Source organism: Carcharhinus amblyrhynchos, chromosome 18, assembly GCF_965287045.1.
Source record: "Carcharhinus amblyrhynchos chromosome 18, sCarAmb.v2.hapA, whole genome shotgun sequence".
Classification (NCBI taxonomy): domain Eukaryota; kingdom Metazoa; phylum Chordata; class Chondrichthyes; order Carcharhiniformes; family Carcharhinidae; genus Carcharhinus; species Carcharhinus amblyrhynchos.
Genome location: NC_137341.1, coordinates 29,352,012 through 29,368,108, shown reverse-complemented (window position 1 = coordinate 29,368,108; position 16,097 = coordinate 29,352,012). Strand labels below are relative to the sequence as shown.

Sequence of the window (16,097 nt, the reverse complement as noted above, 5' to 3'; positions counted from 1 at the left end):
GGCACAGGAATTATAGCCAACTTTCCCTGCAGTGAACTAGTCTTAATCCGCTTAATCCACTTGCATAACAGTGACTTGACCGTTGAAGCCCAACAGGGATTTGATGGAGTATACCCGATTAGCACACCAAATTACGGTTGTGCGGTGGTTATGCACATTGTAGGAAGCAAAAGAGCCACATGTTGATATGACTCTATATTTTCTTCCGGCAAGACAAAATGTATGTTTGACAGAATGATTGACAGAAGTGACTCCATAGTGTTGTATTTTAAATGTTTCAAATTGCTATGGTCATAAGTTGAGTTACTTTCTCCTCACACCACCCATCAATAAACAGAATTTTGATTTGTTTTCCTCCTTCTGACATATTTTCCACCATCTCTCAGATTTGTTACCATTCCATGTTTTATTATTTAACATCCTCACTCCACCCACTCCTCTGCCTTCAGGCAATAAAGACAGGAATAGCGATGAAGATGTACAGTGCAGAGATCATAGAGAAAAGAAACATTGCTTCGCTTGAGCCCCAGAGTCCAGAATCAAAGTCCAATGAAGTATTCCTTCACGGAGTTCAATGGGCCGAAAACTGATATTGTATAATTTATTTTTCTGGTGGTGTTGACTTTAGACGATGAGATAGGCCTGCAGAGCTGAATCAGGCTAGTACAGAACAGATGGTACAGAATTTCCAGCAGAAACAGTGTAGATAGGGCTAAGGGCTCAGCCTGAGCAGTGCTCCTTTACATGAGACTGCCAGTTAGATGGTAAACAGCAGACTGAACTTTTCAGTTTAGCAAAGCAATACTACTGGTTCCACAAGCCAGAGGCACATATCACATGGATTTCACCTCTTCCATACTGCCTTTGACAAGAGAGGTGTTTTCTTGTCTGTGTCCGCAAGATTGTTATATTCCTCAACCTTTAAGAATTGAAGGGAAGGTTTTGGGCCTTTTGTGTCTCAGCAGACTCTTGTTGGCCAGTCTGGGTTATGAAATGCAGATGGCCTTTGTATAGCTGTCTTTGAATTTGGTCTGGGTAGCCCATCAGGGGTCGTTAGTGGCTCGTCAGGGATAATGGTATGCCAGTTTCTTTGATACTGAAATAGTTTCTTCTGTTTGGGCCACAGATAGACATAACTTCAGCCATTTTACATCTTCGTCCAGTTTAAAATTTTTCAACATAGCAATAAGCTCCCCAGCTTACACAGTGTGCGAGTTCCCCCACTACTGCCAAATAGCATATTTTGTTTGGGGGTCACAGACAGACAGAAATTCAACCATTTCTGAAGGTCTTTGCCCAGTTTTTAAAATTCTACTAATAGCCATGAGGATATTTATATATATTTTATGAAAATATACAGTGCAAGGATTGTTCTAAAGTAAAAGAGAAGCTGTGTATCTTCCCTGTAAGCTTAGCTCCTCTCATTAGGATATGACTGTTTGTCAATCAACCTATTCAAAACCCCACCCATACCGCAAGTAAACACAAATGCATTAACTCAGTTTAAGCAAGCACATCCCTAGCTAATATCAATCATTGTCTTGCATTCTCAACATTTGAACTACCTGTTGCCCAGATAAATCAGCACTTTGTAAAACAGAGCTGACTTTTAAACATATGCCTTACAAGAAACATGATATAAATACATTTCTGAAAGGCACAGTATCATCACAGTCCTTCACTGGAGTGTCAGGCTTGATCTTTATGCTCAAGCCCTGGTATAGGATTTGAACCTGGGGTGGGATTTGAACATGGAACACTGATAAGATCAGGGCTGATAGCCACGTGCACTGAGGGACTAGAAATTGTGCAGAACCCCTCAGGCTGTAAGCTTGACATTGAATACATTCAGTAAAAATTACAAAATATTACAACAAAAATTGTAACAAATTACAGCAATAAAAACTGTATTGAAGCACCTCAGAGTGCAACATGATTTATGTAGAAAATTTGAAAATCATTGCTCTTTCTGTCATGATCATATTGAAATGTTTTGTAATATTCTTTCAGATATTTTATGAATAAAGTATATTTTTGAAAATCCAAATGATTCTAGCTATCTTCTAACTCAGCTACTTCATCCTGCACCATCCCCATATCCCTCAGTAAATCTGTCACTCTCTGACTTGAACACACACAATGACTGATTATCCACAGTTCTCTGTGGCAAAGAATTCTAAAGGTTCACAACATTTGAAAGAAAAAATTTCTCCTTCTCTCAGTCCTAAATGACCAACTCTTTTATTCTGAGACTGTGACTTCCTATTCCAAACTCCACAGCTTAGGGAAACATCTATTGTCAATCCCCTCAAGAATTTTATACATATCTATGTAATCATTTCTCACTCCTTTAAACGACAGGGTATATAGAATTGATATACACAATCTGTCCTCAGAGGGCAAACACCCTCAGGTAAGCAGATCAAAACTATACACTGTTCTCCAGGTAAAAGAACAGAAAATGCAAGAGAAACTCAGCAGGTCTGGCAGCATCTGTGGAGAGAGAAACAGAGTTAACGGGTGGGATTTTCCAGCCTCGCTTGCTCTGAATCCTCAAACAGAAAAACCCATCCTAGGTCAAAAGACCTCTCCATGGTCTGCCCCTCCCGTGCTCCGACTTCCGTGGGCAGGTGGAACAATAAAATTCGCCCCAACGTCTCCAGTCTGTATAACTCTTCTTCAATGTGTACTCCAGGTGTGGTTTCTGCAAGAATTGTGAATTCACTAGATGCTTGTTGAATATATGGACTTCCCAACATTTGGAGCAGTTATGACTTGGGATGTTTTGATTTAATATTTCTGGCATTGTCATTATTGTCTTCCATTTGGTATTAATCATTTCTAATGTGTTCCTGGAATGTGAACATTGATGGTTAGGCCAGCATTTATTGCCTATCTCTAATTGCCCTTGAGAAGATGGTGGTGAGCCACCTTCTTGAACCCTGCAATTCATGTGGTGCATTTACACCCATAGTGCTCTTAGGGAGGGAGTTCCAGGATTTTGACCTTGCTACAGTGAAGGAACGGCGATATATTTCTTAGTCAGGGTGGCGAGTGATTGGTGGGGAATGTGCAGGAAGTGGCATAGAGTTACAGAGTCATAGAGGGTTACAGCATGGTAACAGGCCATTCAGCTCAACTTGTTCATGCCACCCTTTTTTTAAACCCCAAAGCTAGTCCTAATTGCCCACATTTGGCCCATATCCCTCTATGCCCATCTTACCCATGTAACTGTCTCAATGCTTTTTAAAAGATAAAATTGTACCTGCCTCTACTACTACCTCTGGCAGCTTGTTCCAAATACTCATCACCCTCTGTGTGAAAAAATTGCCCCTCTGGACACTTCTGTATCTCTCCCCTCTCACCTTAAACCCACACCCTCTAGTTTTAGACTCCCCTACCTTTGAGAAAAGATATTGACTATCTTACTGATCAATGCCCCTCGTTATTTTATAGACCTTGATAAGATCACCCCTCAGCCTTCTACGCTCCAGAGAAAAAAATCCCAGTCTATAACTCCTTACAACTCAAACCATTAAGTCCCCGTAGCATCCTAATAAATATTTTCTGCACTTTTTCAAGTTTAATAATATCCTTTCTATAATAGGGTGATCAGAACTGTACACAGTATTCCATGGCATTCCCATGGGTTGCCTGCCCTTGTGCTTGTATAGATGGCAGGTTTGGAAGGTGCTGAGGAAGGAGGTTTGGCGAGTTGTTGCAGTGCATCAACGAGAGGGTACACACTGCTGAGACTGTGACTGTTGCGCTACTTGGGAGACCTGGGTTGCCTGATTCCGGTGTATTCTTGCAGCCTCTGATAACGAACTGTTCAATGTTTTGCTGAACTTTAATTGTCCAGTTGTAACCAGCAGTGATTAGGGCAAACAATTTTACTGACTGCGAACTCCCTTTATGGAGCTAAGTGAGTCATTATTATGAGTGAGTCATTGCGATGTGTATTTATTAATGAGGGGATTTGAAGATAAAACTGCTTTAAACGGAAGTGCCGAGACCGAGCTGCTGCTATGAAAATTCTGAACGCAGTTTGCCAAATAGAAGAACCAAAATAAAAGCCAAATACATATGTGTCTCAAATTATTCCTGCTAAAAACATTTATAATGTGTTCCTGGAATGTGAGCATTCCAATTCTTGGAATAAATAGAACTCTTTTTTAAATGAGGTAGGACCTTTGTTTCCAATCGCAATTTATAACTTTTAAACCAATGTTTTCCAATTAAAGCTTCGAGCTATTTTCTTTTTCTCCCTAAGTGTATTTTTATAAAGCATGTTCTCTGTTTATTTCAAAGTCTCTCCCTCTTTTTACATCCACGATGCAATTGAAGTGGTGTGCGATCTATTCACTAGAAGTATTTCAAGTAGATCCTCAGGTGTGTAGTTCTGTAAAACATGACTTGAATAGCAGCTCTCAACTCCTCAGTACCCCCCCCCCCCGTCTCTCACACACATACACACACACTCAGCTGCCTAGTAAACTGAAAATCCCCTGCCTCTGGGAGTTTAAGAGCTTTTTTTTAAAACCCTGCTGTTGTACTAATAGAAATGAAGATCAGTGTGGCTGGATTGCCTGGCTTCGTTCTTCAGAGTCGAGCCAGACACACACACACACACACACATTTAATCACATCAGCAGCACTTCTTGCAGTTAGCGTCTCTCTCTCTCACACACACACACACACACACACACATTATAATCTCCGCGCAGAAGCAAGGAAATAAAACATAGAACACTCGCCACTGAAAAGGTCGCTATTATCTCATTGAAGCAGGCATGAGTAAGGAGAGGTGCCACTGTAGCTTTCCTGGGCTGGCCATCGAATCGGCGGAGTGAGTGAGGATTCGCTGCCCCCCCCACCCCCCAAGATGAAGTTAACATTCGGCATGCTTTCCGTGTCCGTGGCTTTGACCGGCGCGATGAGCTTCGTCTTTCTGGTGGTGGCTATTGGGACGGATTTCTGGTACATTATCGATGCCTCCAAATTGGAAACCTTTTCCAATTCGTCCCACCAGCTCAGCTCCCATTCCGGGCTCTGGAGAACTTGCAAATGTAAGGAAGCTTAAATAGTGTGGGGATGTGAGATACTTTGCCCATTTCATATATTAACAACAATTTATTTCTTTTAACCTGAGAGATATTTGTAATAGTTCGTCAAACAACGACTATTGATAATATTGATTTAATTTTCTTTTCCAGCATTATTTCCATCATATAGTCGATTATGTTTCTGTGTTTACCGTGTGTGTTTTTTTGTGTCTACAGTTCAAAGTAAATGTTTCCACTTAATTAATCCATTCTGGCAAGGGAATACAAACTTCACGGCCTCACAAAGACAACTTTTAAGTAAGTCTTGCTTTTTTTTAACATTTTTATTCCATTCTCAAAGCTACAAAAGTCAATGCTCAGAATGGACCTGGCAGACCCGAATCCATCTCCTTGCTTGCTCCAAAACACAAATTCAAATTGAATCCAATTCATGGTCCCCACATGAGGTGATGCAGTGATACAGTGGTTAGTACTGCTGCCTTACAGCAGCAGGGACCTGGGTTCGATTTCTGCCTCGGGTCGCTGCCTGTATGGAGTTTGCATGTTCTTCCTGTCTCTGTGCGGGTTTGCTCCGGTTTCCTCCCATGGTCCAAAGATGTGCAGATTAGGTGAATTGGCTGCACTAAAATTCAGTACTCAAAGAGGCACTGAACTGTGGCAGCTAGGGGTTTTTTGCAGTAACTTAATTGCAGTGTTAACGTAATCCTGTTTGTGACTTAATACATTTACTTTAAGAGAGATTGGCCATGCTGAATTGCCACTTAGTGTCAGGAGGACTGGCAGGGTGAATATGTGGGGCTATGGGGGTAGGGGCTGGGTGGGATTGTGGTTGGCATGCCCTCAATGGGCCAAATGGTCTCCTTCTGCACTGTAGGGCTCTATGAAAATCCAAGCAGACAACATAAGGTATTGCAACCCATCTTGGGCTTGGACCGACACTTGATCTTAGCCAAAAGGCTGAGAATAATCATTTACAACAATGTGTGAGGCAGCTGGCTGTTGCACTCATAGCATGTCACCAATCATCATTTTCAACAGAAGGGAACATTGTAAGGTATTCATGGTAATATATCACCTCCACTGGATATTGTATTAGAAATTAGATTCCCTTGAAAAGGTTTACAAGACTGGTGAAGAGGGCTGAAGAATGTCTTACACTGTAAATGAACACGCATATGCATTAGTGGTAAAATACTTTCTAAAGATTATTTGGGAAATGGAAGACATTGAGAAAAGTCTACCCTGAAATAAAAAAAATGCAGAATTATTTAGGCTAAGTTAGGAGACAGGTGAAAAGTGAGCCCTGAACTGCTGTTCAGAACAAGGATTTGCTTAACCTGGGAAGGGATGGATGGTGTGTCTATGTGAGAGAAGGCTGTTCAAATGCAGAATCTTAGATAGTGCTCATTTGGGCAACTTGCAGAGGGAACAGTACTCACACCAGACTACTCCAGGGACTACACCAGGACTATTTTACCTTGCTGTTATGGAGGACCTGAGCATGATGAGGTCAGGTTCAGCTAATCCACTGAAACTGAACTTTCCTAGCCAGTTAGGTTGATTGGCCGTGTCAAATTGCCCCTTAGTGTCAGGGGCATAAGCAGGGTAAATATGTGGGGATTACGGTGATCGGGCCTGCGTGAGATTGTTGTTAATGCAGGCTGGATGGGTTGAATGGCCTCTTTCTACACTGTAGGGATTCTATGATTCTTGATTATCTCGTTGAGCAACGTGAATGATCCCCAGGGAAAAGATCACACAGCACCACCTAATGGTTTGAAAACTAATTATTACAAATCAGTGTTGCCATTTAGTATTTAAACAAGTATTATAGCTAACTACCTCTTGCCATGACAGGTAATATTTACAGGTTAAGTATGCCATTTTAATAGGAAATGTTTATGTGACAGGTTTCAGTAGAGTACATTAAGTATGTAAGCCATTTAATATAGATAATCCCTTTGTGACCATTAACAACATACTGAGATCAAACAAATAACAGTCATTTGCAGGCAGTACTAATATGCTGTGGAATGTAAATATTCAGTCCTGATGAATTTTAAAAAGATACTAATGTTTCAACTATCAGGTGCTATGCAACATGCTAGCATGTAAATAAGTTGTAACAGATAGTGGAAGTGGTGCTGCAAAAGTGCTCTAAATGCATTTACTTTATTCTCTCAATAACCCTTAATGCTTCACAGTGTCAAACCTGTCTGACTTGAATGCATTTTCTGGATAATGCATTCAGAGAATACAATTGAAATCTTTTCATTTAATAGATGATCTCTTTGTCACCTTTAGCCTTCAATATCTGTCACAAGCTTGCCTCTTTATTCTATTGATTTGAGCAAGCACATTCATTCTCCTTCCTACATTCTCATTATGTTGTAGTACGAGTTATTACAGTCTCCTTATTTCCAGAATCTGTGAAATCCTTATCTTCCTCAGCTTCCTTCCAACAATTCTTAAAAGGCCAAGTTGAGCATTATACAGTCATTATTCCCCAGTTTATCCAGCTTTTATTCTTTTCATCTTATGGTGTGAATTACGTACTTTGGCCACCATGGTCTGCCATTGAAAAATGTTGAAGTCTAAATTAGACCTAAAATAAGATAATAGATGAAGAGACATGGCCAGAATTATTATGCTAGCACACTTGGGTAGCTTGTGTAATATTATTTTCTGTGGCCAATGTTTTTCAATAACTTTTGAGATGATAATTTTATACTCTGCCGTATTATATTCCATGGGGCATGGCCTTCTGATCTAAATTGTGACACCAATCAATTTATAACTTCATGGCTGGGAGATTGGATTGGTTATTGGACAAACTCTGTACACCAAAGACTTGAAAATTCTCTTTAGGGAACCTAGTACCAGAGTGACCATATTACAAATGCAGAAAGGGCTGTAATTAAGAAACGTATGTGTTGAATAAAGCATTATGATTCACAATCTAATGCAAAAATGTATTTAACAATTACAAGAGCAAATATTGCATGATGGCTGTCTCCTTGAGAGCTAATGAAATCCAAACAATAGTTGTTGCAGATTTGTAACAGGAATGGAAGTGATTTCTAAAGCTCTAAGACTGCTGCCATGCATAGCTTTCGGGTCATGGGTGACTTTCTTTCAAGTCTTACACATTTTTCCATCATTTCTTTGAACTTCACCAGAACTGCTATGTTGAGAATCACTAACATTTTTGAAGAATGCAGGAATTTTTTGGAATTAACAGCAGTGAAGAACTATATGAAGACTTGATTTGACTGCCAAGTTGACTTAATGAAAAATGCAGGACTGGATTTTGCTGTAGAAGTGATGGTGAGGCTAACAGCACTTACCATTGTTAAGTGCAAATTCGACAAAAACTATCAGCAATTGCACATTGACAGTAAAATGTGGAAGTCAGGAAGTTGCTGCTCAATATATCCTTCTCCAGAAGCTTTGCAGTAAGAGTATTGTACTGAGTCTTGGATTTGAAATACATAGGTGGGCAGGACATTGCTTTAAAGATGTGATATATAAGTACTAAACTCACCAGAAAAGGCTAGTGCTTGTTTATTCCATTGAGTAAATTTTTGACAACATGACAAGTCTTAATTACTGTTGAACAAGCTCTTTTTGAATGAAACTTAACTTTTACAAGCATGGAATCTCATTCCTTTAGATTTTAATTATTGTTAGAGATTTTCAGCATCCACAGTATTTTGCTTTGATTTAAGTAAACTAAACCCCTGTCTGAAGAGTAACTTGTAAGGTGCTATTCTGTAAGAAAAAAGTTGTCTTGTTGAAGAGAAACACGGAAATTACTGCAACCAGCAAATTCATAGGCAAAGACCTATTCACAATCTATGGCATTATTTTATGCTGAATGATATGGTGGTATTAGAGTCTGTTTGATGCTATTCTTGTGCAGAAATATTTTAAACTCTCCTGATGTAACCTGCAGACTATGTTTGACACCAGCGCCTCTGGAAACCCATAACTTGCAAAGCAGCATCCTGAGACCTCAATAGTTTCAGCACTTGTGATGTTGGGATAGATTCAACATTTATCCGCTTGCTACAGTTATTGAACAAAGTAAGATACTCTTTACCTTCCACTTCAAATACATTGGCCCATTCATTCCCAAAGCATTCTTGAACTGGAATATTTCTTTCTATTCTGTTCTGATGCTGTGCACAAGATACTGGCCTAGTCTTGCAAAACGTATGTTGTACTTTGCCCTTTATTTTGACTTCACTCTTGTGCAGCCTAATTTTCTCATTTGGTCCTCCTTGCTCAAAAACCACTTTGTGCTCTATTAGTCATTATGCAGCTGGCTTATTTACAGGGAATCCTCATGAATGCCTGATGTGCCATGAAGTTTGACTGGCTGCAGGTTTTCATGCAATAGGTGACAGAGCTCGCTCAATGCCTACTTGGTGAAGTGAATCTTCTAATACACAAAGGTTTCCTCACTGAAGTTCTCATGGGAACCTTTTGTTCCTTTGCTATTTATGTGGGGTACATCTCATTGGCCTGGGCCTGGCCCTCTGTGATTGGGTCCTGAACTTTCTAACCCACAGACCACAATCAGTAAGTATAAGCAACAACACCTCCTCTATGATCATCCTCAACACTGGTGCCCCACAAAGCTGTGTCCTCAGCCCCTGACATACTCTTTATATGCCTATGACTGTGTGGCCAAATTCCCCTCCAACTCAATTATCAAGTTTGCTGATGACACCACTGTAATGGTTTTAATCTCAAACAATGACATGATGGAGTACAGGAATGAGATAGAGAATCTATCTGGGTGAACTGGTGCAATGACAATAATCTCTCCCTCACTGTCAACAAAATGAAGGAGATTGTCATCGACTTCAGTAAGCATGGTGGAGAATATGCCCCTATCTACATCAATGGGGACGAAGTAGAAATGGTCGAGAGCTTCAAGTTTTTAGGTGTCCAGATCATCAACAAGCTGTCTTGGTCCCCACATGCCGACACTATAATTATGAAAGCCCACCAACGCTTCTATTTTCTCAGAAGACTAAGGAAATTTGGCATGTCAGCTATGACTCTCACCAACCTTTACAGATGCACCATAGAAAGCATTCTTTCTGGTTGTATCACAGCCAGTATAGTAGGGCTCTTGCTCTGCCCAAGACTGCAAGAAACTACAAAAGGTCGTGAATGTAGCCCAATCCATCATGCAAACAAGCCTCCCAACCATTGACTCTGTCTACACTTCCCGCTGCCTCTGGAAAACAGCCAGCATATTTAAGGACCCCATACACCTTGGACATTCTCTCTTCCACCTTCTTCCATTGGGATAAAAATACAAAAGTCTGAAGTCACATACCAACTGACTCAAGAACAGCTTCTTCCCTGCTATCATCAGACTTTTGAATGGACCTACCTCCCACTAAATCAATCTTTCTTTACACCCTACTTATGACTGTAACAATACATTCTGCACTCACTCCTTTCCTTCTCTATGAACAGTATACTTTGCCTGTATAATGTGCAAGAAACGATTCTTTTCATTATATAGAATCTCTACAGTGCATTTGCCCATTGAGGCTGCACAGACCGCAATCTCACCCAGCCTCTATCCCCATAGCCCCACGTATTTACCCTGCTAGTCCTCCTGACACTAATAGGCAGTTCAGAATTTCCAATCAACCTGCCCCGCACACCTTTGGACTGTGGGAAAAATCCAGAGCACCTGGAAGAAACCCACACAAAGTCAGGGAAGAATGTGCAAACTCCACACAGACAGTGGCCCAAGCTGGAAATGAACCTGGGTCCCTGGCGCTGTGAGGCAGCAGTGCTAACCACTGTGCCACCGTGCCACTCCTAAATATTAATACATGTGACAATAATAAATCAAATCAAATCCTCCTTGATAACCAGACTCTTCTTTGCTCCATCTTTTGCCATTGTTTCATCTTCATGATGTTGCTGTACCTGTTCCTGAGAAATGCTCACAGAATCTTCGGGTGATCTTAAATCATGAGAACCTGACAGAGCAAGTCCAAAATCTAATCTCACTAATCTCACCACAATAATCATAGGAACATAGAAACTGGAAGCAGGAGTAGGTGACTCGGCCCTTCGAGTCTGCTCCACCAATTATTTTTAACATGGCTGATCATCAAATTCAATATCCTGATCTCCCCTTTCTGATATTGCTTGATCCCTTTACCCCATAGAGTTATATTTAATTCTTCACATTCTTTATGCTGAGAAACTCTTAATTTCCTCTCGTGTCAATTGGGCAACAACTATACCTTAAATCTCTCAGACTAATTTCCCACAAGGGCATTGTGAGTGTAAACCCCTTGGCGTTCATTAATATATTAAGGGCGGCATCGTGCCACAGTGGTTAGCATTGCTGCATCACGGCACCAGGGATCCAGGTTCAATTCCGGCCTTGGGTCACTGTCTGTGTGGAGCTTGCACATTCTCCCTGTATCTGCTTGGATTTCTTTTGCCTGTTTCGGTTTCCTCCCATAGTCCAAAGATGCATGGGTTAGGTGGGTTGGCCATGTTAAATTGCCCCTTAATGTCCATAAATGTTGGGGGCGGTGGTGGGATTAGCCATTGTTAATGTGTAGGATTGTGGGGTTGTAGGCAAGGCATCTGTGAATTTCTGATAGGTCACCCACTGTGCATGAGATGGTGTAAGGCTTTGTAAAGTTCCACTCATTGAATGATATCTCACTGAGTAAAATGAAACTGACATAAAACATTGACATGACCAGAATGATCAATAACACGCCTCATAGTAATGATGAAATCATTTGAGGTTCGGTTATAAGTGAGGAATGACCTTGACTCGTAATTTGTATTCAAGTGAGCTCAAATTAAAGTGCCATGTGAATACACATTGGCATAGAATTGAAACACCTGATGCTGAAACACAGTAAGTCAATTGCTTTGGAGATGCAGTATTTATAGTTATGTAAAGTAATACATATTCAACAAGACATATATGACATGAGAATGATGGAAATTCATACTTCTTAGTGCCAGAGTAAGTAACATCTTTTCAGTTTCCCAGCCAGCCTCAATATTGTTATGATTCACAGATTACTGTGAAGCAAGAACTGGATTTTACTTTTCATCTTTTATCCAAATAGTGAATCACAGAGCAACCTGTGACTGTACCATGACCAATAATACCTCATAAATATTTATATGTAATACGATAGACAGCTCTGAAGAACAGAACCTTGGTATCACTGTACATAGAATACTGTGGCAGACTATTGATTGAAAGGACAGAAGGGGAATACAACAAAATCTTCAAAACTTGGCATTTTGGAATCAAATATGTTAGCAAGTGGCACGTGTGTGTACACACTTGCTGCCCTCAAAATGAAGTTACAGATCGGAACCATTATAATTGCCATGAATGTTGCAAATCATGTTGGACAAAATTATGACAACATTTAGACCATTCTAGACCCATGATGGCACAGTGGTTAGCACTGCTGCCTCATAGCACCAGGGACTCAGGTTCGATTCTCGGCTTGGGTCACTGTCTACGTGGAACCTGGACTATCACTGCTAGCTGTGCAGATACATGGATTTGGGCCTGTGTCTGTGGGAGTTTGCGCATTCTCCCTGTGGTTGCGTGGGTTTCCTCCGGGCGCTCCGGTTTCCTCCCACACCCCAAAGATGTGCTCTTAGGCTGATTGGTTTTACCAAATTGACACTATTCTCCCCTGAATCTGGCTAAGTTAGGGGTTCCATTCATAGACATGCAGGGTAGAATAGGTGTAGGGTGATGCGGCGGCACGGGCTCGTTGGGCCGAAGGGCCTGTTTCCCGTGCTGGGTTGTTCTTTGTTCTTTGTTCTATTCTCCCCATGTCTGCATGGGTGCTCCAGTTTCCTCCCATGTCCGGAAGACGTGCTGGTTAGGTGTATTGGCCATGCTAAATTATCTGTCAGTGTACCTGAACAGGCGCCGGAGTGTGGCGATTAGGGAATTTTCAAAGTAACTTCATTACGGTGTTAATGTAAGCCTACTTGTGACACCAATAAGACCATAAGAAATGATAAATAAATTTCAAACTTTAAAACCACCCATTTAAGGAATCAAGGTAAGTTTTGCATTCGATTGCTGGGCTGTGAGAACAAATGAAATAACCTAAGGTGTTTTTTTCAGCAAGGTAAAAAGTGGAAGGAAATATAAAGGAACTTTCTGAATGGAAGGAGACACCAAATCATAAACTTAAACAATAAATCTGTGATAACAGATAGTTAAAGGATACAAAAGTATGCAAGGTCACCTACTGAAAGTCATCGAATGACCTTAATCCAGTGTTTAACAGCTGTGGATAAATAATGTTTCACTTCCCACTATTCACGCAAATTTATTCACTGTGAGAGCTGGGATTCAGAACTCCTCTAAAAATGAGATTACCAGGGATGAATCAAAGCAATGTCACTCTACATGAATGACACAGTGGCACAATAGTTAGCATTGCTGCCTCACAGTGCCAGCCACCCTGGTTTGATACCGACCTTCGGTGACTGTGTAGAGTTTGCACATTCTCCCTGTGCATGCGTGGGTTTCCTCTGGGTATTCCAGTTTCCTCCCACAGTTCAAAGATGTGCAGTTTAGGTGGATTGGCCATTTTTAATTGCCCCTAAGTGTTCACAAATGTGTAGATTGGAGGGATTAGCCATTATAGATGTGTAGGGTTTCAGGGATAGGGTAAGGGGAGGACTGTTTTGGAGTGTTGGTGCTGACTTGATTGGCCTCTTTCTGCACTGTATGGATTCTATGACTCTATCTGCACCTAATCTGGGACAATGCAACACTGGCATGAATGGCAAAATTGATCTGTTCTACATCCCACCACTACATCCATCATCTTGACTAACACAAAATGTAGCACTTTATACTTTCTATTATAGTATATATTATACTAAATTTTATCTGCCATTGTTCTTCCTATTTACACATCATTCACTTCATTTCGTAGTTTCCAATTCTGCTGCTCCTTCCACTTTAGTATGATTTGTAAATCTGACCTATTTGCATTGAATTTCAAAATTTAAGTCATGCCTACAATTTCAAAACAGCCATCATGGGCCCAGCAATGAACCCCGAGGCACCCCACACTGACATGAATATTCGTTACCTCAATCTTTCAGCCAGCTTCACCTGTATTCATCATATATGTGATGTACAATGATATGGTTGTAATGAGGAAGAAACAGAAACAGAAACCTACTGAAATCAAGTGATAGTGTTCACATCTTATGAACAAGTTCAAAGGGATTGATACAAGTTAGGATAAAAAAACATTTTTAAAACACGCTTTAATGGGATGTGTGCCTTGCTGGCAAGGGCAGTATTTTCTGACCATCCCTAATTATCCTTGAGAAGATGACGGTGAACCACCTTCTTGACTTACTACAGTTCTTCTGGTATAGGCAATGGCTTATGGGTGTGGAGGGCTATGGATTAATTTAATCCTTCATAAACCTCACATTTCTTTTGACTCTTTGGAAAGGGCATGCAGATTTGGGCTTGGGAAGGTTGTTACAATCAGTGAAAATGTTTTTTCTTTGAGCACTTTTGCGCTGAGAGACTAATTTGGAGACCTTGGAAAGATTGGAATTCAAGATCACGAGGGAAGCCTGCCTTAGGGCTTTTGACAATTTCCCTCCTGGTAGGCACATCCAGAAAGATCAGATGCATGGGATATATGGTGACTTGGCTGCTTGGATTCAGAATTGGTTTTCCCATCATGGTGGGAGAGTTGTGGGGGAAGGGTCCTTATCTGCCTGGAGGCGTATCACTAGTGGTGTTCCGCAGGTATTGCTACTGAAACTCTGCTGCTTCTGATATCAATGAATGATTTGGATGAAGACCAAGATGGGTGGGTTAGTATGTTTGCAGATGACACAAAGATAGGTTGAGTTGTGGATCGTGTAGAAGGTTGTCAAAGGATACAGTGGGATTTATATCACTTGCAGATATAGGCAGAGAACTGGCAGATAGAGTTTTACCGGGGCAAGTAAGAGGTGCTGCACTTTGGAAGAGAGATAGATAGATTCTTGATCAATAAGGAGATCAAAGGTTTTGGGAAGAAGGCAAGAGAATATGGATGAGAATCATGTCAGTCATGGTTGAATGGCAGAGCAGACTCGATGGGATGAATGGCCTAATTCTGCTCGTGTATCTTATGGTCTTATAAGGACCCTCGATGAGCTGCAAAACCTGTTATTGTTGGATTATTTCAAGAGATATTGGTTTTCTTCCTCTGGAGGAGATCTTGCTGGAGGCAATGATCATTCCTTCAAAACTCTTTTATATATGTAACTAACTCCATACAAGGTTACAAAGCATTAGGAGTTGGCTATAGCTCCTCTTCAGTGTGCTTCTTACTCATCTTCTATCTTTGAGAGACATCATGATGCCACAGCTCCTTATGCACCTGCTCATATGGAACTGTGACATCATGAGGTTATTAGAATTAACCCTTTACTCTGTACAAAATAATCATCATCAGCAGCAGCAGCCTGCTGTGGAGAAGCCCATAGCTGGTCTGCAGAGACAGTGTAGCAGCAATGAGGGGACAAGCAGAGAGGGAAGGGGCATAGGGGTCATGTTGGAGGCAGTGCCTGCACAAGGGGAAAAAAAGTAAATTACCTTCAAACAACATGTCTTGCACATATTAAAGTTCATAATTTATTTATTAGTTACACAGTAAAACAGTGAAGTTACTGTGAAAATCTCTTGGTCGCCACACTCTGGCACATGATCGGGCACTGAGGGAGAATTTAGCATGGCCAATGCACCTAACCAGCATGTCTTTTGGATTGTGGAAGGAAATCATTAATGGTGGCAGTTTGAGAATTAGAGTTCAGTGTAAATAAATGTGAACTGGTGTCAGTACTAATGCAAGCAAGAAGCTGTCACAATGTGGGAAAAACCTATCTCATTCAGTAATTTCCTTTGAAATCTACCATGTGACTCCAGGTACCTCTTACCTACCTTCTGATGCGGCCTAGCAA

General features: G+C 40.9%; 1 protein-coding gene across 1 annotated transcript in view; it reads left to right on the top strand.

Moving 5' to 3' along the window:
- Positions 1–4,885: 4,885 nt before the first annotated feature.
- Positions 4,886–16,097, top strand: part of tmem114 (transmembrane protein 114) — a 74,354-nt gene continuing 63,142 nt past the window's right edge. The window contains exons 1-2 of the mRNA XM_080206101.1: positions 4,886–5,069; positions 5,283–5,363. Of these exons, the coding sequence (XP_080062227.1) occupies positions 4,886–5,069; positions 5,283–5,363 (265 nt within the window). The remainder of the gene's footprint in view (positions 5,070–5,282; positions 5,364–16,097) is intronic.